General features: G+C 33.6%; 2 protein-coding genes and 1 pseudogene across 5 annotated transcripts; 1 reads left to right on the forward strand and 2 right to left on the reverse strand.

Annotated features, from left to right (window-relative positions):
* Window positions 1–7664: 7664 nt before the first annotated feature.
* LOC148803505 (uncharacterized) lies at window positions 7665–11568 on the forward strand (annotated as a pseudogene). The gene has a single exon (XR_016075946.1). The product of XR_016075946.1 is annotated as an uncharacterized LOC148803505 (transcript).
* On the reverse strand, window positions 9910–11753 carry LOC104599498 (uncharacterized). Of its 3 annotated transcripts, none has more exons than XR_735525.3 (3): window positions 11356–11753; window positions 10574–11252; window positions 10045–10310 (listed from the first exon to the last, which is right to left on the reverse strand). XR_735525.3 is itself a non-coding variant. In XM_010262061.3 (2 exons), exons 1-2 carry the CDS (start codon window positions 11521–11523, stop codon window positions 10662–10664), a joined length of 759 nt encoding a protein of 252 aa, XP_010260363.1. In that variant the 5' UTR covers window positions 11524–11748; the 3' UTR covers window positions 9910–10661. The 3 variants fall into 3 exon arrangements, 1 of the variants encoding a protein (XP_010260363.1); XR_735524.3 differs by having other exon boundaries at window positions 10045–10443; XM_010262061.3 differs by having other exon boundaries at window positions 9910–11252; window positions 11356–11748.
* Window positions 11754–20013: 8260 nt separating this feature from the next.
* LOC104599499 (uncharacterized) lies at window positions 20014–21990 on the reverse strand. Its single transcript, XM_010262063.3, has 2 exons — window positions 21787–21990; window positions 20014–21693 (listed from the first exon to the last, which is right to left on the reverse strand). The coding sequence occupies exons 1-2, from the start codon at window positions 21952–21954 to the stop codon at window positions 21085–21087; spliced, it is 777 nt and encodes a 258-aa protein (XP_010260365.1). The 5' UTR covers window positions 21955–21990; the 3' UTR covers window positions 20014–21084.
* Between the last annotated feature and the right edge of the window lie 2392 nt (window positions 21991–24382).

Below are 24382 nucleotides of genomic sequence, written 5' to 3' on the forward strand. Positions count from 1 at the left end.
TTTTAGCATTCTATATAAATTTGGTGCATGAAGATGATGAAAATGGGATATCTTTCTCTTCTCTTTTATTTGCTTGAGGGTTTATCAAGGACTCATTTGGCTCGTTGCTAAGTTTTGTCATGCCCTACTATATCTTACTAGAAATTGAATTTAATTTTAGGAAAAATCTATGATATGAAAAAGACATGGTACTGGAAGAGTTTTGACCAATCAAAGCACCCTTGTGAATTTTGATGATACCACTAGATTGGTCACCTCTTTTATGATGCCAGTTGATTGGCCACTAGATTTTTCTAATATCATGTCTTTCCAGTATCATAGTCAAACCATGTCTCAAAACCAGAAACAAAAGATAAGGAAACATAGAAGAAGTGAAGAATGCTGTTTGGTTCTATTTAACAAGAAATAGAAATTTCATAATGGAAAAAGAGGAATTTTGAGAAATGTATTTAATTTAAGAATTGGACAAAATATTTCTAATTATCATTAATGTTTCATATCAATTAAAACCCAAAAGTCCAAAACTACGGTGGTGGGTCTACTTAACATTCTTTTATGAAATTTGAACATATATGATATGTGATGAGGGGTAATTTGATCCTCCAAATGACATCATGACATGTGGCATTCAAGTGACACCTTAGTGCTGAATAAGCTGATCATCTCGACAGGTCGGCTGGAAATTCCTTGCAGGGCCGATTTAAAAGAACTTCGGCCCGACTGACCTGTAGGACCTCCGACTAAGGAGTGACCTACCTAAGGGACTGACCGAGGTAAGGAAAGCACTTTAGGTGACCTATAAGGCATGCTCGCTGACTTCTCACATAGATCCATTGTCGGGACCAAGTTCATTGGAACATTAATGAGTCGACCATTAGGCCAGCCTACCCGCATCATGCACATCAAAGCCAACCGGACGGACCTTAGCCCTCTGCGTAGATTACGTAACCAACGTCATTACTCTCCCGACTCAATGGAAACGCCTCTACAAGAACCTGAGACCCGTTACAAGAAGGTCTCTGAGTACTTGTGTCTATATAATGATCCCATTTCCACCTGAAGAGGTATGCACGACTAAGCTATCACACTCTCTAATCTCTTTAAACATTCTAAGAAATCATCACTGACTTAAGCACTAGAGTGTCCATCCCAGGTAAAAACAACTCGAACACTCTAACTCTCCCCTTTTGCAGAATCATACAGCTCAGCCCATCTCAGCTTGGCCATTGGCTATGAACATCCGATTCGGTGTCTGCTACGTGAGAGCTGCCAAATTGTGCTATGTCAATATGTTTTAGAAAAATAATACTAGATGGATCCCACATGACTAAATAATTTAATTTAATTATAGTGGGCCTACATTACCATGGGCCCAATGGTGATGAACAAAACCAACTCTCTTTCATACAAACAAGCTTTATTGGAGATGGCAGAAAAGACAAAGTCCGAATTCAAAATGAGTGCATCTTAAACAAAAATAGAATTACTTCTGAAGTTTGTAAGAGTCTAAACTCAAAAATGCGTGCATCTCAAGAGCATTGCTGATCTTCAACTCAAGTGAGTTTGGAGAATAACGAAGACAATTTTGAGTATCATAACTACAATTAAGCAATTTTGCAGAAAAAAAAAAAAAACTACAATTAAGCAATAGGGCTGGAAGCCTGGAACATAAACAAATCCTTTCGAACCCGATTGCTCATGAATTACAAATCATCTTTCTTCCATAGTTAAAAGATGCCTGCAACAATCAATGGTTAATTCTGCTTAACCCCATTAACTGTAGAGGTAACCCTCCAGTTCTTTTAACGATATAGGTACTACTGCATTGTGTAGATTATGCTCTGATAATGAGTAAGATAACTCTTTAGGCTATACGAGGGGAAAACCATCATCTTCCGTTTTGTAGAAACCATTTTCAATAAAAAAAAATATCCCAAAAAGTAGAGGATTCGATTTCTAGAACCCATTTTAAATAAAAAAAACCCAAAATTAGATGAATTATTGCTACTCACCATGGTTCAAAGCATGGATATGTTCAATACGCAAAAGTTGTGTATCAGTCAAGACGTTTCAAATGGTGCGATGGTTATTAGATTAAAATATAAAGGGTCATTTACTTAAACACCCGTATTTACTAAAACCTACACTTAGTTTGCATTTTATTAAAATACCCCCTATAGTTTGTAATTATTTATTCAACCCTCTGTCAGGAACCTTTTTGTATTTCTATTTGAAAATAGCCACTTGACCTCTTAAAGCAAGTGGAAAATGTGAAAGGGCATGAATCCAAGGTTTTCTTACTCCAAAAATACCCTTAAATATTCTCAGGTATCACATGTAGTTCACTTCTTTTCCAAACAAAGCTATAATGTGGGGAGAGGTTTATTTGTTTTTCAAAAGGTTGATAAGATAAGTATTATGGCTATATTTGGAATAAAATCTTGGGCCATTGCCCTTTCATATTTTGGGCACGCCTTAAAGGCTCATGTGAATATTCCTAAATGGAAATACAAATAGTTTTTGATGGAGGTGAATTAAAATAAAGGGGTTTTTTATGATTCAGTCTATCCCTAGGGCATCAATTCACGGGCAGGATTCAGTCTACCCCTAAGAAATCGTAGCTCCACCTAGGGGTAGACTAAATCCTGCCCGTGGATTGATGCCAAATTCACGGGCAGGATGTGGTTTTTAGGAGGGACTACTAGTATACTAGTAGTCCAAAAATCTCTTAAATAAAACATATGCAAACAATAGGGTTATTTTAATAATACACAAAATACAGGGTGGGCTTTAATAAATACATGAAACTATTGGAGGTTTTTGAGAATTTAGTGAGGGCATCCTTAGGAGGGGTATTAGCCATTAAAATTGGCCAAATTTCACAGCCTCAGGTATTTAGCGTTTTGGGGACCCCAAGATACAATATGATATTCTCACTTTGTTATTTATTTATTAGTATTACTAGTCGGGGGCCGTTGATGCACGGGTGTTAAAAGAATTGTGGCAGGAATCTTATTACAATATCAATTGGGCCAAGTGGTATCAAGTCCAAATCAAACTATTTATCTTAATTTTTATTAAATTTTTACATTTTATTAATTTTATTATTCTTAAATTCAACACACAAGCTTTGTTAAGTGACATTTAGATGGTAGTCTTAAAACATTTCTAATTGGGCCAAGCTAAACCCAATTCATCTTAGCATTATTCTTGGGTTATGTATTGTCTAATAAATTAAAAAAAAACCAAAAATCTAAAAGGAATTGGGAAAAGGGAGAGTTACTTTTTTATTAAGTTAAATTAAAAAATATTTGTATTGATTTTAATTAAATTATGTTTTATTAATTTGTATCAATTTTAACTAATAAAATAATTTTTTATAAGTTTTTTAACAATTTCTTATATTTTAATTATGTTATTTTTATTAATTATTTTAATTTTAATTTTTTACAAAATTTATAAAATTAATTTTACTAATTTTAGAGTAAGTTAATAAAACTAAGTTATTTAGTTTATTTTAATTAATAAGTTAATCGTGTAAAGTAAATTACTGATTTTTAAATTTTCCCTTATTTATATTTTTCTATTAGTTTCTGATTTTTAATATTTCTCAACAAATATCACTTTTGATATATTATTTTTTTTTTGTTATTTTAGTGTATTTTATCTTATTTTATTAGTTAATGAAAAATTGAGTTTCTATTTTTATTGTTATTTTCTGTTTTTCAAAAAAAATTCCTTATTTTGTTAAATTTTCCTATTACTTAACAAAATTTCTAATAATTTTTCTGTTATCCTCCCTTATTTTTCTTTTTTTTCTTTTTAATTAATAAAATTATTTTTAGTGAAAATTCTCTTATTTTCTCTTTTTTATTTTCAAAATTGCATAACCGAATCAAACTCATCAAACCAGATTGGTCCAATTCAGTATGAACTGGTAATTGAAGCTAGTAGATCAAAATTTTTAGGTATTCACATAACCCAACCTAAGAACTTTGTCTTCTTGATGTGTAGCAATTTTTGGTTCCGGTTCATTTCTTATTTAGCTTTCTTCTTCTCTTGGGAAATTGACAAAGATAGGGAAACAGTATAATCCATTTGATCTACCATTCAATGCTTCCAACACTTACTCTTTACAGTGGATCCATAAATTCATGTTCACAAAAAATATTTTTAGAAAATTAGTAGTGAAAATTTCACATAAATTTATAAAAGAATCATAATTTTTAATATTTCTTCAAAATATAACAGAAAAATATTTCACTCAGAATTTAATTAATAGTGAAATCAATGTTTAAATAAAACATGTTAATTAATAGTGTTTCTAATATTTATTTTCAATATGTATTTTCTAAAAACTTATATAGCAGATTTGGCAGACTAGATCAATCATGGGGATGGAAATTTTTCTCATTGAATCTAGACCTCACCCCACCCCTCACTGAATGGGGTGAATTTTCTCCAATCTTGGATGGGGATGGGAAAACTTTTTTGCCCCAAATTGGGGACGGCGTTGGCATATAACTCCCTGAACCTGCTCCAAACCTGGTGGTAAATTATTAAATTACTCCTAGGTTTATTATCAATTTCTAAAATGTTCCTAAGTTTCCCTTAAATTCCCTTGGATCCCATAATCTCATATCCAAAATACCCCTAAATTCCCATCAAATAATTTTTAAAATAACCCAAAATTTCTATCATCCCATTACTAAAATACCCCTAAATTTGATTTTTTTAAAGTGGTTACCTTGAGGTTGGGAAATTTTGGGGATTCCCTATCCCTAATAGGGAATGGGAGCCTTGCCTCAAACCCACCCTGCCACCGGCATGAAGTGGGGACAAGGAGGGGGTGCCCCACCCCAAATCCACACGGTTTTCATTCTTAATCAATCAAGATCTGTTCTAAGTTTTCAACAAGTTTCAGCATCAATACAAATAGTGATGTGTAGGGCCCAAAGCATCCCATGGGGGGAGGAGATTTTATAATGACAACATTAAGATATTATTTATAATTATAATAAGATTTCTAATTAATTATTAAATTTTATTATTGTGCTTTTATTATTTGTCATATTATATTTTCTATAGTATTTTAGATATTTTTTATTCATCGAATTTCAATATTTAAGCCTTGACTTAAACATAATATTTTAATACATTGTTGAAAAATAAAATATATAAATTTGGAAGGTGGAGAGAGAAAGAGATAGCATAGAGAGAGAGAAGGGGGGGGGGAGGGAAAGAGATTTTAGAATTAGACGGTTTATTGGGCATGTGAGGAGCCTGGCTTTAGTTAGTGCAAGCCCGTACTCACACCGTTCGAACAGTCTCCTGCAACCTTGCATTGAGAATATCTCCCCATGAAATAAAGCACATAAGTATGGAGACATTCCCAATGCAAGGCTGTAAAGGCTGTTTGAATGAGCTTTGCACTAACTAAAGCCAAACTCGTATGTGAGATGGACTAGGAGATGTTTTAGGTGAGGAAAATAGTTTAGGAGAAATTTTAGGAGAGGAATTGATTTGGGCCATTGGGAATGCATGCGTGTGTGTGTGTGTGTGTGTTGGGGAGAGAGAGAGAGATTTAAGATTTGAATACTTGAGGAGGAAGGATGATGTGTGGCCTAATAAGATAAGCTTAACCCCTAGTGACTTGACTTAATGGGAAGGTTAGGAAAGGGGGATAAAGGAAGGAAAGAGAGTTAAGAAGGAAGTAGAAAAGGGGGTTTGGAGAAAGGAGAGTCATGTTGACATGGACTACTTTGCTCTATACATATAGTATAAGATTGGAAATGAGAAAGAGATAAATCAACTCTTGCCCAAGAACAGTAGGACTTTTGAGCATGTTTTACTTGGCATGAAATGGACTCTAGTTCCTGTTCAATTCTAGAAATAAATAGCTAGGTTGTTCAATGCAAACAACAAAACTTGCCATTCTTGCCTATTCTTAGCAAGAAAGGGCCATAAATGGTGAATCATTCCTAAAATCAATTTTATGAATTTGAAAAATTCTGATGAAACAATGTATAATAGACAATTTCCTACTCCCTACGGGGAGACCGGATTTGCTCCTCAAAGATTACTCCTTACACCAACCTCAAAGAACCTGCAACCCATACCAGGAATATCTCCTGTACTTATATATTGTCATTTATGGAGAGATGTTTTCAATGCACGACTGGAATGTACTGTGAGGTTGATGTGAGACACACTTGTAAGGAGTAGATTCGAACAATATAGTGGGTTTGTTTTTAATTCATACTGAGATGTATTGATACTTGGTGGTACCCTTGGTGAATTAGATGATACTGTTTAGAGGATTGAACCGTTTACAAATTGTAGTACCTTATAGATCCTAAGCATTTTTTGAAGATGGATAAATGACTCGTTATTGTTATTTATTATAGTTCCTATCCTTTGGAATTACAGGTTTCATACAAGTAACTGAAATTTCACCTTTGAAATTTTGTTCTTCTACCTAACATGCCTAACATATCATTCCTATTTGTTGGCACATAACATATTTGGTTTGCATTAGGAATTAGCCCCGTTCACTTTTTGGGAAGTCAGTTATATGGGGAAATGTTTTTATCCGTGTAAACATTTCCTAAAAAACACTTTTTCAGGTAAGTGTATTTATCTATGTTCTTTTATTTTTTAAGTAAATAAGACAATGACCATTTTAACCATAAAAATCCATTATTAAAAGCAATATTTTAAAAAACGACTTGGAAATGGAACCATTATGGGCACCGGTTTCGAGGTCAACAGTCCGACTGTCCGGTTCGAATAGACGGTCCGTTTTGACAAAAAAATTATAAAAAAAATAAAAAATGGTCAAAAACTATTGAACGGGTCGACGGTTCGACCACTCGAGTCAACGGTTTGTTAACTTTTTCAACGGTTTTTGACCAAATTCTGGGTTTTGGGTAAAACGGAACCGGTTACCTGGACGGTTCCCGGGCCGAACGGTCTGACCGTTCGGGTCAATGTCAGTTAAAAAACGTTGATTAAAAGGGATAATTTTGTTCCATCCAAGTGTTAGCAACTCCCCCCTTCCGAAGTGGAAAAATTACTTACCCACCAGGGAGATGGGTATCACTTAGGTAAATGATACCTAAAGAAAATAAATTTTCCATAAACCCAACATAAATCTAAAAAAAGGAATATAGGTATCCTGGTCATGGGAACTAAAATCCCATTGACCAACTTTCCTCCCTCTTAAATTCCAAAAATCGAATGGGCTCTTAGAATCAGAACCAAAATCTCTTGGAATTAAAATTGAATTGGCCTATTCCAATAGCCTATCTAGTTTAGACAGAAATTGAAATTAGAATTGGAAAGAGCAGAAATGAGATTCTCATTCCAAAGGGAAAGGGAGGAAATGACCATTCCCTCAAATGGGGAGTGTCATTCCATAAAAAATGAGAATCGGATTCTGATTTCACCCAACCAAATGGTTGGAATTAAAATGGGACATTCCAATTTCGATTCCAGACCCCTATTCCCACGAACCAAATGGACCCTGAACTGAATGATCGATGCACGCAGTTCATTGGATAGTGGGGGGATAAATATTTAAGTAATTGCTTGAATTCCGCCTTTTGGCCTATTGTGCTAGGCTTGACATCACTATTGCAGAGCTTGAAGAGGGTATTTGCCATAAAAAACAACAAGAAAGAGCCTTTTTTTTTTTTTGAAAATTTGAAAATTCCGAGTACATAGGTTATGCTATCCTGCAGCCGAGCCGAGTTCTTTCCTAGGGCAGCCATTTGATTCATCATAATTTCATTTCCCTACTCTTTTCTTCAAATCAAATATAGTTTTAAGGGTAATTACAAAGACCCCCTGTATTTTGTTTTGCGACAAAGGCCCCCTATATTATGACCATGAGACAAAGACCCCCTTCCATTGATCTCATGTTACACTAACAGCAGCTGCGGTAATCCCCTCTACCTCAGAGGGGATGCTCGCTTGGATTACTCAAGCGAAGAATAAAATGATTTCCTCATCCTCTCTTATGATCATCTCCAAATGCAATGTGTTCCCAGAACAGGAATCCTCGCTTTGATTACTCAAGCTTTTCGTCTCTGATCTCCCTATGCTCTCTTGCCATTATATATAGAAGGGCCTTTTCTACACTCGTCCTCCTCTTCCCATCGATTCTCTTTTCTCTTCTTAAATGCAGCATTTCCAAGACTGATATAGTTTCCTACCCTCGCTGGCCGTCTCACGATTGACGATGACGGTTATGTTTACATTGCCTGCAATGATGTTGGCATCGACTTTCTCCATGCCAACACTGCTCACCTCCCCATTCGTGACATTCTCTCTCCTGTCCACCTACTGGACTCCGTTAAGGAGTTCTTTGCCTTTGACCACACCATCAGCTATGACGGTCATTTCAAGCCCATAGCTTCCATCCAAGTGACTGAGCTCGCTGACGAAATCTTCGTCGGGTGCACCGTCAACCACGCAGTAGCTGACGGTACGTCCTTTTGGAACTTCTTCAACGCCTTTGCCAAGGTATGTAGGGGTGTCAACAAACTCACGAGGCCACCAGATTTTCGCCACAATTTTGTCAATGGTTCTCTTGCGGTGCTTTCATTCCCTAAGGGCGGTCCCCAGGTGATGTTCTTTGCCAATGCCCCTCTAAGTGAGAGGATCTTCCATTTCAGCAGAGAAGCGATACTGAAGCTGAAATCCAAAGCTAACAAATGGGTCGACAATAGATTAACAGTCGAGGCTGAGATTTTGGCACCACAACCCTATTACATGCATGAACCTAACTAACTACTTTATCCCCTGTACATCACTAGTTGGTGCCCTCTTTAGCCTAGCATTTGACGATGACAACAAAAAGGTGATAGGGGTGTTAGGGGCATTGTTGCCGCTTCTGCACCTGCTTCGGTTCGAGAGCGAGCAGGCTCGGCATGACTCAATGCTAGCTTTGTATCACCTCTCACTCGTTCAGAGTAATCGCACCAAACTCGTGAAAATGGGTTCAATCCCGACGCTGTTAAGGGGAAGGGGAAGAAGAGAGATCGGGGGAGAGAGAGAGAAATGTGAAGGAATTTGAGATAGAGGGGATTACCGTCGCTATTATTAGTGTATCATGAGATCGGGGAAGATGAACAGTGTTTTATTACAAGGGTAGTATGGGAATTAAAAATATTGCAATGATCCTTTTGGACAGAAGGCTAACGAAAGGGGGTCTTTGTCTTACGGTTATAGTACAGGAGGGTCTTTGTCGCAAAATAAAGTATAGGGGATATTTGTCACAGACACCATAGTACAGGAGTCTTTTTAATTTACCCTAATTTTAAATTATTTTTTAAGGGAAAATTTCCGATCAGTACCATGTAATTTGACTCGAGTGACAATTTAGTCCCTTAACTTTTAAAATGCGACAGTCTAATATCCGAAGTTTTGAAATGCAACAATCAATTACGTGCCAAATGAAGGGGGAATTTGAAAATTGAAGAAGAAGAGACCTATAGAACAATGAGGAATCCATTAATAAGGGTGATGGGAATCAAAATCTAGGTGAAACCCACTAATTGAAGTGACGTGAGCAAGAATATAACCGGGGCAGGTTTTAGTCTGAACCCTCCTATCTGAGATTCGGGAGTTGATCTTCTTGTAAAATCAGCATGTAAAATGAAGGAAACAAATGGCTTCCATAGAAAATGCTAGTTTATGCATATAAATAGCATGGAAGATAGACTTTTTTTTTCAATAAGTAGTACATAATTTTAGGAAAATGACATTCATTTTGTTCTTTTTAAGACATTTCCAAAACAGGGTCGGTCCTTAATTAGAACCCTGTTAGACCCATATCGACCTTAAGTTGTGTCTTTCGTGTTAGGCCAAACACAGGCAAAACAATGGATATGGTTCATTTTCCAATTGAATATCAAATTCTGGGGGAATCATTTTTTTCCCTTCATTATTTTACATAGCAATAAAACACAGCCTTGGTGTATAAGAAACAAATAATAAGCTATAAATCCTTCAAAATAAAAATATTAAAATATATGAAAATTACTTGCAATTTACGTTCGTTCCTTTAATTTCAATGTGGCCTACTGACCTATACAACTTACAAATAATACTCCATTAATCACTTCAAACTCTCCTAAAAAATCAAGTCTAGTGCTCTGCTCTTGCCTCACTGGTTACTTGAGATAGTCCATTACTTCTCTACTTCCCTGGGGGCTGACCCAGCTTTCAACATTGAATTTTAGGTATCTGTAGCTTCCTTTCAACCAAAATTTTCTTTCTGTAATGTCAGAGTGTGGTCCATTAACCTACCAAATAAATAAATAACGTGGTCGGTCACTCTGTCCATGTGAGTTGAATGGCCTCAGCCTGTAGGGCCATAAGGTATATGGACCAATCCATACCAACTTTGGCACGCAAGTCTGAATAGGTCCAAGTTGGCTGAACTCACCAAAAGAAAGGTAACCCATTTGAAATCATCCATCAAAACATAGGAGTCAAAAGGACAGTTCAAATTGCAAAATCTGTGTTTTCAATTAACATTGGTTTGTTTTTGTGAGAAGAGTACTACCTGAATCAGGGGAATCTGAATTCCTGTATTGCACTACTTTCTTTATAATTTCATATCCTAACTTCTCTGATCTTGGATGGAGAAAAATCTATCTCCTCCCATCTTGCTCTCCAAGGTGTTCGACGGTCCTAATTACAGCAGTCACCTCCTCGCCCACTTTGTGCAGCAGGCGATTCCCCAGATGAGGCTTCTTGTACTGATGCAATGGGATGGAGTTGCTGTCGACAATATGCAGGAGAACCACCATGATCACAGAGGAAGCAAACATGGGGATCGGCCCAAAAACCCAGAGCAACAAACTAATGGCGAAGTAGAGAGCCCTGAGCCCAAGCGCCCAGTAATTGCTCCCCCTTATCACCGCCATCTGAACATACTTTATGGGCATATCGGTATATGGCGTGCTTATCAGGAAGTTGGCATGGACAAAATACCTCGCAGACTGAACGAACGCAGCGAAGGCGATGAGGAAGAAGGAGAGAAGGCTGATGTACTTGATGGATATGGTGGATTGCCTTGTGTCTCCATAAACTAGGTCGTTCATGAAGATGCTCTGTGAAGAGCTTGCCACCCAAGCTCCTATGAGGGAGCTCAGAGTAATGGACATGGAGCAAAGGAAGGTCGCTGCAGTCGTGTTGCTTGAGATCACCGCGAGAGCTAGGCCCAGGTTACTTGATTCAGACTGCAAATATCCGCTAAATTATCAGAAAAAACTTAGCTAAATCTGGCGAGACAAATTAACTCAGCAAAATCAATCAAGGAGAAAGAAAAGAAAAACAAATTACCTGCATCATTCTCTCAACCCAAGCCATCCTGTTGTGGTTCTCGTAGCCAATAACCGTGGTCTCAGGCTGTTTTATTACTCTGTAGAGGAGGTAGAGATGGTAAGCAAGCATGATCAGCAAACCGCTCGGGACCAAGATTACATCTAAGTTTTCCTTCTGAAACCCCATTCTCTCTCTCCCTCTCTCTCTCTCTCCCTCTTTTCTCTCTCTGTGTTTATCTAACTAAAATGATGGTTTGTTTATTTGCATCCTAAGTTGGATTTTATATTTCATAAATCATGACAGGCATGGCTGGCTTTTGATATTTTAAAGAAGTTTTGACCTTTATTTTCGTCTCTCTTGAGCTTGGTTGGAGATGAGAAGAATAGCAGATAGAGACGGCTTGCGGTGGAAATACAAGCTATACAGTGAACTGGGTTAATTTTTTTTTTCTCTCTTTCCTGTTTTTTTGGGAAAAAGTACTTTCATTCATTCGAAGCAAGAAAATAACTATTTAGGGCCCTGTTTGGGTAGACTTTTATAAAGTAATTTCATTTTATATATATATTTTTTAAAGTATAAAAATATTATAAATGCCATATAAAATTTGTATTATATAAATTATACTTTTTGCTTTCATATTTTGAAAAAATTCAACATTTTTGTCTAAATGGGTGATTTCCATATAACTCTTAACTCTACCTCTACTCATTGTTGCTAGAGTTGGACCACCATCGTCAATCTCAAACTATGAAACCACCGGAAACCTTACAAATAGATGTATTTTTGTCAAACAGAAATTGATACTTTGTTTTGAAAATATTTTATATAATTAAATTTTAAAAGTACAAAAATAGAATTCTATCCAAAAAGGAACTGTTTGGAAGGGGTGCCGTGGACAAATATCAACCCCTTGCTGGTTTCTAGCCATGTTTGAAATCGTTGGGCTAGCTACTGTTCCATCAAGAAAGGTCAGCCCTTTATTATGCATGTGATCAAGAGAATAGTCAACTATTGTCTATTTTCAATTTTTAAATGCCATTCTTACAACCCATAGGAGTGATTTTCTCATTTTAATATTTTATATTGGAATAGAATATCTATCTAAAGAATGTTTGCATTAAAAAATTTAAGAATTTTCTACATATTATAATGAAATTATATACTAACTTTAAAATATTTACTAAAAATACAAAAAATAATTATAATAGATTTAATAATATTCATATTATTAATATTTTTTTTTACACAATTCATCACGAAATTATGTACAAGCAATATAAATTATAACTTTATGGATTAGTAAATTCAATAAATAATTATATTTAGAATTTTTAAATAATAATATTATTTAAATAACTAAATAATATTGTTAATAACTAATTCCACTTATATCAATTATAATTATAAAAATAACTTTCAAAATAAGTATTTATTGATAATAATTTTCAGTAATTATCTATTATATCTTTTTAATAAATATATTGTCAATAATTATGTATAAATCTACTTTTTTTATTCAATAGAAACTTTTCAATAATTATTGGAGATTAAACTACTATTATTTAACTTTTTAAGCTTAATTTGTTGTATTTATTATAATTTTGTTATAAATTTATTTTTAGTAATTATTTATTTTTGTTATAATTTATTGATTAATATTTATTAGAGATTAAACTATTATTTGAGATTAAACTATTATTTAAGATTACACTATTTATTGACTAATTTAATATATTTTCAATACTTATTGTACTTTTATTAGTTATTTATTGTATTTTTGTTATAAATTTATTTTCGATAATTGTGTATGTTTGCTATAAAATTTCAATAATTATTGAAGATTAAACTATTGCTATTTTTAGAAATTAGACTATTAATTTAGTTGAAATTAGTAGTGTTCACGGGTTGATTCAGTTCGATTGTAGGTTGTTTGCCCAACCAAACCAACCTAGTCAGGTTGGGGAGTTGGTCACCCAAAACCGACTAATTATTAATGAAAACCGGCACCTCGGGTTGTATCGGTTTAGCCGCTTGGTTCAAAAGATTTAAACTTAAAAAAATTCAATTCAAAATTTAAATTTAGGCTTAAAAAATTATAGTGGTATTATTAAAAAAATAAAATTAGAAAATTATATTTATAATATAAAATATTTTAAACTAAGAAATATGAGAATTTCCCCACTTTTCTTATTAAAAAGTTATATTTAAATAATATATATATATATGTATGTATATGTACCTAAAAATATTCCTATAATCTCTCCTAAGATATCTCCTCTAAGTCATTAGAAACGTTACTCCACTTCCCAATCAATCCCTAAAATCTCTTCCCCCAATCTTATCCACTCTCTCATTTAAAAGATTCATTCTAATTAATAAATGCAGTTAGTGTTATTACCAAAAGTTAATAAATGCAGTTAGTAAATTATCAAAAATTAAATATTCTTATTAGTACGATTAGTAAATTATCAAAAATTAATAAATACTGTTATTAATTAACTCATCATGACTTTTTAAAAATATTTTAGGTAAATACTGCTATATATATTCATGTTAATTAACAACATTTTATAGAAATTGAGGACTCTTTAACTAATTCCTATAAAATTGAGAATCATATTTAACAATTATTAAAAAGTATAAAATTTTAGTTATTGCTATTATTGAAGTTAATAACCGAATGCAGATGGGAGAATAAAATATTATAATGTTGGAAAATGAAATTATTAATTAATTTATATTGGAAAATAAAATATAAATTAGTATAATTTTGCTAGTAAACTACTTAATATAGGTACTCGAGTTGGTCAGTTTTCTAGTATTTCCAGCCGCCTTTGGTTTAGCATTTTTCCAATTTGACCAAGTTAGGTCACTTTCGATTTGGCGGTTTATAATCCGACCAAAATTGATATATATATATATATATATAATTTTTTTAATACAAGAAATTAAAATGGGAAAATTCTCATATTTCTTAGTATAAAATATTTTATATAATAAATTTATTTTTTAATAATAACACTGTAATTTATTAAATTTAAATTTAATTTTTGAGTTTAAATCATTTGAACAAACAAACCAAACCAAAAATAGACCCAAATTGATACAACCCGAGTTGGCAGGTTTAACTCGGGTTGGCAAAACAACGTGCAACCGGACTGAACCAATCCTTGAACACTCCTAATTTTAACTAAATTAATAGTCTAATCTTTAATAAATAATAATAGTTTAATCTCCAATAATTATTAAAAAATTATAGAAAAATACATAATTATTGAAAATAAATTTATAATGAAAATACAATAGATATCTAATAAAAATAAAATGATTAGAAAAATACAATAAATATTGAAAATATATTAAATTAATCAATAAATAATGTAATATCAAATAATAGTTTACTCTCTAATAAATATTAATCAATAAATTATAAAAGTACATAATTACTAAAAATAAATTTATAACAAAAATACAATAAATACGATAAATTAAATTTCAAAAGTTAAATAATAGTTGTTTAATCTCCAATAATTATTGGAGATTAAACTATTAATTTAGTTAAAATTAGGAGTGTTCATGCATTGGTTTAGTTCGGTTGCAGGTTGTTTTGCCTACCAAATCGACTTGGTCAGGTCGGGAGTTTGCCACCTAAAACTAATTGACCATAAGTGAAAACCCGCAAACTCGGTTTGTATCGGTATTGGTCTATTTTTGATTTGGTTTATTTGTTCAAAAGATTTAAGCTTAAATATTGAATTTAAATTTAATAAATTACAGTGGTATTATTAAAAAATAAATTAAAATGAATTAAATTTATTATATAAAATATTTAGACTATGAAATATGGAAACTTTTCCACTTTCCCGTATTAAGAAGATCATATTTAAAATAAAATATATTAATATATATCTATGATTGGGTCAGTTTGGTTTAGGCCGATTTACAAATGGCCAGACTGAAACTAACCTAACTTAATTGGATTGAAAAGTTATTGAACTAAAGAACAAAAAGTACTTAAAAATCGATTAACTCAGATTGAATTCCATCAAATTAATTATTAAAATTTAAAATATAAAACGATATATACTTTTATATATTTTTATTATTTAAGTTCCTATCGCAAGAATCCCTTACATCACCCGATAGCTTATCGTTATTTTGTAATGAGGGCCCAATAGCAGCTTTCTTGTATCACTTTTGCTGAAAGAAAATATAAGACGAAAGAGCAAGAGAAAGTGGATTAATTCTAGGAAATAATTAAAACTTGTAAAAGACGTCATTTATGCTGGTGTTTGGCTTACATATGCTGCATTAATCATCTAATTACTGTTTGCAATAAGCTCGCATTCAAAGTATGGATGTAACATTCCGTGTGTCCATGTACAGAGGAGATCAGGGCCACGTTGGATGGACTCCACATTGGATGATCTGAATCAGGGTGTGGTTGGGGAATTGGGTTCTGGCCCGGATATGACACAAATGATGGGAAGTGATCGGGTTTTGTCTCGGACTCAGTTCTGGGAATAGTGCATTCCTTCGCAAATATGGGCTTTCCTTTGATGTGTGATTTGGATTTGACTTTAGATGTGAATGGGAATTCAGATACCATTTATCAATCCATCTGTTTGGTTTAAATCGCAGGAATTGGGGTCTGGAATCCTAATTGATATCGGAATCAGAATTAAAATAGGCGTTTGGATTTTAACTGTTTGATTGGGTAGAATTAAAATTCCATTTGTGTAAGTAATTCTAAGATAAAATTATTTACAATTCATGAACAGTTTTTTGAACAGTTATAAATGGACAGTTTTTTAATCATTATAAGTTTGACAGTTTTTAAACGGTAATAAGTGGACAATTTTTGGAGTTAGAGTAAAGGACATATATGCTCTTTTTTGTGTCTGTTGTATGTTGTTTAGATAAGGAATAAAAATGTATGTTATTTAAACCATTCTGATTCCAAAGGATTTCAATTATAACCTCAACTGCAAACCAAACAGACTCAAATATTGTGTAATTAAGGTTTCATAATGGTATGCTACAGAATAGAAAGTTGGACACCTGGTTGTTGTATGGTCAAATACGTGGGAGATGAATTTATTGGCCAAGAAATATGCCATGTATTGAGGAATGCGCCAAGTTTGACACTTGGCAATGTGGTAACTTGAATAGGTCCTAGTTGGCTCAACTCATGATGTCTGATGTGTTCAGTTGTTCAAGTCATCATTCTCAAAAAAGAAAAAAACGAAAGAAGAAAATAGGAAACAAAAAGTGGCAAAATTTTAGGTCTGAGTCGTACTTCCATGATTCTAAGTTATTAGCAGTTGTTAATTGCACTCAGCTTCATGTTATAGTCACCATTTTGACATTTAGAATACCCATATGACTTTCTAGATTTTCACCAAACACAATTTCAGAGCAAGGGTTTCAAAACCGAATTTGACAATGAATCAGTCAGGGTCTGGTTCTCGGGTCAAATAGTCCGATCATTCAAACCAAACGAATGGCCCGTTTTGACAAAAAAGTAAAAAAAAAAAACATTAGAAAAGAAAACGGCCAGAACCGTTGGACGGTTCGAACAATTCGACCGCCCGGGTTAGCAGTTTACTGACCAAATCAACGGTTTTTGGCGAAATAATGATTATGGGATAAAACAAAACAAGTCACCTAGCCGATTCCTGATGACTATTCATATTTAATTAATAAATAGTTAAATACTATTAATATTTAATCCAACCCATATTCAATGACTATTAAATAGTGCTATTACTAAAAGTTAATAAATGTGGTTATTAAATTACCAAAAATTAAATATTCTTATTAGTACGGTTAGTAAATTATCAATAATTAATAAATACTGTTATTAATTAACTCATATGATTTTTTAAATATTTTGTGTAAATACTATTATATTCATCTTAATTAAAAACATTTTATAGAAATCGAAAACTCTTTAACTAATTTCTATAAAATTGAGAATTATATTTAACAATTCACAAAAAGTATAAAATTTTAGTTATTTCTATTATTATAGTTAATAACCGAATGCAGATGGGAGAAAAAAAATATTATAATGTTGGAATATGAAATTATTAATTAGTTTATATTGGAAAATAAAAGATAAATTATTGTAATTTTGTTAGTAAACTACTTAATAAAAATAAATATTTAAAATATTTTCAATAAATCTCCATAATCACATAAATGTAATTTTTTTTTTCAAAAAATTTCATAAAACTACATTTTCGTAAAATAACATTTTGGAAATTAAAAGATATAGTATTGTACTTTTGATAAAATTTTGAAAGTTTATTTAAAATGTATTAAATAATTATTGGAATGTTTTGGAAATTTTAGGAAAATTCATTACATATGACAGATTTGGAAAACTATTGAAAAATTATGTAATTTTCATTGTATATTATTGAAAATTATTAAAGATAAATGAGTATAGGAAATGAAAAATTGTAATTTGAACCAATAATTACACAAACTGTTAAGATAAATTAGTATAATATTGGAAAAAGAAAATTATTGATTAGTTAATATTAGAAAATATAAGATAAATTAGTGTAATTTTGTAAATAAACCATTTAAAAAATAAATTATTTAATAACAATTTAAAAATAAATTTTCAAAATTACACATATGTAATAAATTTTTCAAAATTTTTATAAAATTACATTTTTGAAAATTAAAGACAATTTAGTGTACTTTTAGAAATTTACAATGTAGCTGATACTAAGTATATCTTTTTGATCATTTTTGTCATCAAATTGAATATTGGGTTGACAGGGAGTGGGTGACTTGACTTGAACCCACCCAACACTGGGGACGGGGCATAGAAAATTCGAGAAATCCCCATTGCTGATGAGGAGTGGGTACCTTGCCCTAAACTCGCCTAACATTGAGGACGAAGTGAAGAAATTTGAGGATTCCCCGTTCCTAACGGGAAGTGAGAGCCTTGCCCTAAACCTGCCTGACATTGGGGACGGGGAAATGACAGGAATGGAGTGTCCAATCCCGTTGCCATTCCTATATAATTGTTAATTACTAGTAAAATTGATAAAAGTGTTAGCTTTTGTAATTATTTTTATTTATTTAAAGTCAATCAAAAATTTTTGTTTAAAAATAATGAAAATAATAATAGTTATTAAAATTATTACAAATGATTAATAAAATTAAATTTATTCATATTAAATTAACAATAATTATTTTATGTAAGTCAACATTAAATGAAAATTACAATTATTAAAATTTTAAATATTAACAATAAATTTGAATACTTTTAGTTAATTAACAGTAAATTTTAATTATTAATTTATTAATTAATTAAATAGTAAATAAAATTAATTAACTAACAGTAAATTTTATAATGAGGGCCCAATAGCAGCTTTCTTGTATCACTTTTGCTATAAGAAAACATATGACTGAAGAGCAAGAGAAAGTGGATTAAAGGCCTGTACATTTCCTCTTAACTCTTATATCTTAATAGGATTCTTTTAACTTTAAAAGAAAATTGGTTGTTCGTTTCCTCTTATCTCTTATCTCTTAAAGTGCAATCATACAATTTTTTATTTTCCAATGATACCCGCAAAAAGACAAACAAAAACTCTTATATATGGGGTAAAAATGAATATTTAAAAATTTTCAGAATTCAAAATTTAGAGTTCAGAGCAGCATTTTTATATTCAGAGTTCAGAGGAAAGAAAAATTCACTAATATCAATATACCTCTTAATGTAATTATTACACTTTTAGATGTCAGACTTCAAAACAAACGAAGAAACCCTAACTCTAAGAATTAATTAAAAGTTGTAAAAGACGTCATTTAGAAAAGAAATGAAGGTAAAGAAACCACGTGGCTCTATCACCGATTTTCCGCATGCCTCTCTTCTCATCCGATTACTGTATGCAATCAACATTCGAAGTATATATATAAAGAGGAGATCAGGGCCACGTTGGACGGACCCCACATTGGATGATCTGAATCAGGGTGTGGTTGGGGAGTTGGGTTCTGGCCCAGATATGACACAAATGGTGGGAAGTGATCGGGTTTGAAAACTGACAAAGACTTTTGATTATCACTAAATTCATACTCGTTGCCATTTGTAGGTGTTTATATTTTTGTCTCGGACTCATTTGTGGGAAACTGGGAATAGTGCCTTCGCAAATATAGGATTTCCTTTGATGTGTAATTTGGATTTGACTTTAGATGTGAATGGGAATTCAGATACCATTAATTCATCTATCGATCTGTTTGATTTAAATCGCAGGAATAAGAGTCTGGAATCTAATTGAAATCGGAATCAGAATTAAAATAGCCGTTCCGATTCCAACTGTTTGATTGGACAGAATTAAAATTCCATTTTCATTCTTAATAAAATGGCATTCCCCATTTAAAAGAAAGGTTATTCTTATGAAATCTCATTTCAACTGATTCTAATTCCCATTATAAAAATAGACCATCCTGATTTATAAGGATTTCAATTTCAAACCAAATAGACTCAAATTTTGTGTAATTAAGGTTTCATAGCAATGTGCAGAGAATAGAAAGTTGGACACTAATGGTTGTATGGTCAAATACGTGGGAGATGAATTTCTTGGCCAAGAAATATGCCATGTATTGAGGAATGCGCCAAGTTTGATACTTAGCAATGTGGTAACTTGAATAGGTCCTAGTTGGCTCAACTCATGATGTCTGATGTGTTCAGTTGTTCAAGTCATCATTCTCAAAAAAGAAAAAAACGAAAGAAGAAAATAGGAAACAAAAAGTGGCAAAATTTTAGGTCTGAGTCATACTTTCATGATTCTAAGTTATTAGCAGGTTGTCAATGAACGTTCTCTCTCTTCTCTCTTTCTCTCTCTCATATTATGGTTGGGTTTAAGTTGGCCTTAAACTCTGCCCAGCCCACCCGGCTGCGGCTAGCACCCCTTGAATTTTGACCGGCTTCACACATTCGTCGGCCAACCAACCATTAGTCGAACTATCCGAATTCTCTGTCTTCATTGAATGTCACACTTTTGAAAGCGAGTCGAGCTTGGAGAGGACAGCAAGTGAGGAAAGATTAAGGAAGTCGACCCTCCAGTTTTGAAGAGGCTTGAACAGTGTTTTAAATTTGCCTCCTAATTCTTGGATGATTCTGGGAATCCGTAGCTACGGGCCCAGTTTTATTGGGCCACATCTTTCCTATAAGTCAACATGAGACAGTGCAATGCATGGGCCATAAGCCCAATTATTAGACCACCGCAGTCGTTCGAACACCTGTATGGCTGTATCCAGCCGAGCTCCCATTCTGGAATCCGGGTCTACTGCATTTATTCTGATAAAGCTCGCCGTCTTCTCAGGTCTTGTATCCGAGTCAGACTCTTATTGGCGAGTCTGCTGCCCACAATAAACTCTGCCCAGTTCTACCCACGTAATATTGCTGTCACACATGAATAACATTTCATCCTCATATGCACAGGGAAATGTTCTCAGTTGAGATGTGGGCAGAGGTAGTATTGGCACATTAGGTGGCAAACTGGTTTACCAAAAACAGGAAACCCATTTGAAATCACTGGAAATGGAGGGAACAGATTGTGGGATTCTGTTCTGGGTGCCTGCTAATCATCATTTCTATTGGAAACAGATCTCCGTGAATAAGGGAAATCTGTTATGTTCCCAACTTTACTCTTTTCCCTATACAACTTCACATAAAATATTCCGGTATTAATTTCACTACAAACATCTTTAATCATCTCATGACTATGTGATTGTGCTTTCTGTTCCATCTAACTCAACACGATGCTCGACGGCCCTAACTACAGCGTTCAGTTCCTCACCTATCTTCTCCAACAGGCGGTGGCCATGACCATGAAGCTGCTTATACTGATGCAGTGGGTGAGAATTGCTGTCAACAATATGCAAGAGGATCACCAAAACCACCGACGAAGCAAACATTGGGATCGGACCAAAAATCCACAGCAACAAAGTAATGGCGAAGTAGAGCGCCCGAAGCCCGAGCGCCCAGTAATTGCTCCCCCTTATTACTGCCATCTGCACATACTTCACCGGCATATCGGTGTATGGCGTGCTTATCAGGAAGTTAGCATGGACGAAGTACCTCGCCGACTGCACAAACGATGCAAAGGCAACGAGGAAGAATGAAAGCAGACTGATGTACTTGATGGAGACTGTAGATTGGCTTGTGTCTCCATAGATCAGGTCGTTCAGGAAGACGTTATTATCTGAAGAGCTCCCAACCCAGGCTCCAATGAGGGAGCTCAGACTGATGGACACGGTACAAAGGAAGGTGGCTGCGGATGTATTGCTTGAGATCACTGTCAGAGCTAGCGCAAGGTTGCTTGATTCAACCTGCGGCGAATACCCAATAATCAAATAGCTGAGTCTAACAAGCCATTGAGCTAAATTAAGCAATCAAACCAAAGAAGAGAGAAGAATTCTTACCTTCATCATTCTCTCAACCCAGGCCATTCGGTTGTGGTTCTCGTAGCCGATCACAGTGGTCTCAGGACGTCTTATAATTCTGTAAAGGAGGTAGAGATGGTAACTAAACATGATCAGTAATCCGCTTGGGACCAGGATAACATCCAGCTCTTCTTTCTGAAAACCCATCTTCTTCTCTCTGCTACCTTAACAGGCTAAAGAGAAGATGCCTTACATATTATATACAGTATTTCCTATCTGGTTTTATTATTTATATATGTTTAAGTTGACAAGAAGATACCGATATCCCATTGTCATTCCAAGGATATCTCTGAGTCTGACTGGTCGCTAGTCATGTCTCATTAGAAATAAATTGGGATTACTTAGAAATGGCTTACCTTATTCATGGTGAATCAATATAGATTTATTAGTATAGATTTTCATCAGTATCCAACATTCAAACACAGGGGAAGACCCTAGAGAGGTGGGTGTGCGCACTAATTCTGTGAGGAGAATTCAAATCTTCTTCATGGTAAGAAAAGTCCTTCATGGGGCCCATGACATGGGCTGTAATACCATAGGGATATCCCATATGTGCAGCTATGATGATATTATAATCAAATGTGAAGGTGTCCATGGCATGAATAGGACATTTTCGTTGGTCAGGGTTGGTATGTGGGACCAACCGACTAATAGTTTATCGGCTGGATGGACCAATAATCTAGAATCGGGAAGATTGACGGGTTCAATTGCGGATGTCAATCCTAAATCCTTTGATATTTAACGAGTAGGTGTTTGGAAGTCATGAATGGGTCTTTGACCCGCTCCACCAATAAAGGTAAATAATGTGTAAATCTGCTCGTGGCCCTGCACGGCCCAATCCGATGGTTATGGGTCTTGTCACGACCCAACAAGATTGTATAGGCCTTGTTGGGTTTGGGGTTTTAGGTCCACGGGCTGGGGTAGTACAATTCACATTGTTGTGTCGTGCTGCCTGTGGCTCGTGGTCTAGTATGGCCCAGCCCGTAGGCCCACAACAAGCCGAGTGCGGTCCAAAGAATTAGTCGTTGGAGACCCCCCTTGACGGTTAGTTTTAACTTTTTGGGGTTTTTTTTACAGAAATACCCCCCAATAGCTATAAATAGATATATGGAGGGTATTTATGTATTTTGGCTTTGGGGGAGATAAAATAACAATAATACCCCCCAACAACTATATAATAACTAGTTTAAGTGGGTATTTAAAAAATGGATAGTTTTTAAGGTATTTGAGGAATTAAATTATTTTCAATTCCTATAAATAGCCTTATCCTCCACCATTCTCATCACACCAATTCTCATACTCTCTTATATTCTCTCAATCTCTCATACATCATACATAATCATACTCTCATACTCTCTCCACTCTCGAATTCTCAACTTAATTCAAGTTTCAACAAGAACGCTTACTCAGGTATCTCAAGTTAGTAATTTGGGAGACTTGGAGGCTTCAACCGTTGAAATTAAATTTAGATTCCAAAACAGCAACCCGAGTAAGTTCAATTAAATTAATTTTATAATTAAAAAAAATGGACGGCTCCCCCTCTTGCTCTTGACACCAATTCCCCAACATGGTTAATGTCGACGATGTTGGTGTTCAATCGCAATATGATAGTGTTAGCACCGATATGGATGCTATTGATATCGCCAACGTTTCCACCCTAGTACTACTACTATAGGTAGGGGAAAGAATAGGAGAACACTAGGTTGATTAGCCCGATTTAGACAATATTTAAAATAGAGGACATTAAGGGGAAGGGAAAGAGAGCCAGTTTTTAAAAATGTAAGAGTTACTTGAGCTACAGTAGTAGTGGTGGTACTGACCACTTGGGCAGACCATTGAGACACCATATGATGAAAAAAGAAAAAGAGAAAGAAACATCACAAGCACAAATAGGAGATAACATTTTTTGTACTTTTAAATATTCCTAAGAAAAAATGAAGTAAGAGTTAGCAAAACATATTATGCATGCCAAATATCCATTTTTATTAGCTGCAGATACTAAACTTGAAAAATTTTTACGTAGATCTGTAAATCCACAATTTAAAAAAAGTTTTTACAAATACTATTGGAACAGATGCTTTAAAAATTTTTTATTCATATAAATAAAATTTAATTTCTATGTTATCAAATTTTAATTCCAAAATTACAATTATTTCTAATTTTCGGACATCTAGACTTAATATAAGATATTTGTGTTACCATCCATTTTATTGATGAAAAATGGTTTTTACATAAAAGAATTTTAAGTTTTACTAGGCTTGAATGGCCACATACTGGTCCAATTATTGTTGCATGTATTTTAAATACTTTACATATTTATGGAATTGAAAATAATTTTTTTTATTAGTTTTGAACTTTTGATAATGCTAGTAATAATGATTCAACAGTAAATATTTTAGAATCTCAATTAAAACCATTTTTCGATGGTTAATTATTACATATTAGATGTGCATGTCACATCTTAAATTTATGTATTCGAGATGCTTTAAATATTATTTCTCATCATATTTCTAAAGTTAAAAATTGTATAATATATATTAAAAATTCTGGAGCAAGAAAACAAGAATTGAAATAT

The sequence above is a fragment of the Nelumbo nucifera genome, chromosome 1 (genome assembly GCF_055504915.1).
Source record: "Nelumbo nucifera cultivar China Antique chromosome 1, China Antique-T2T, whole genome shotgun sequence".
Lineage (NCBI taxonomy): Eukaryota > Viridiplantae > Streptophyta > Magnoliopsida > Proteales > Nelumbonaceae > Nelumbo > Nelumbo nucifera.

Excerpts from the sequence above, each read along its gene's own strand:
- LOC104599498 (XM_010262061.3), bottom strand. The coding sequence starts at position 11,523 with ATGGGGTTTCAGAAGGAAAACTTAGATGTAATCTTGGTCCCGAGCGGT. Across the intron at positions 11,253-11,355 it reads GGGTTGAGAGAATGATGCAG|TCTGAATCAAGTAACCTGGG; the intron begins GTAATTTGTTTT and ends GGATATTTGCAG.
- LOC104599499 (XM_010262063.3), bottom strand. The coding sequence starts at position 21,954 with ATGGGTTTTCAGAAAGAAGAGCTGGATGTTATCCTGGTCCCAAGCGGA. Across the intron at positions 21,694-21,786 it reads GGGTTGAGAGAATGATGAAG|GTTGAATCAAGCAACCTTGC; the intron begins GTAAGAATTCTT and ends TATTCGCCGCAG.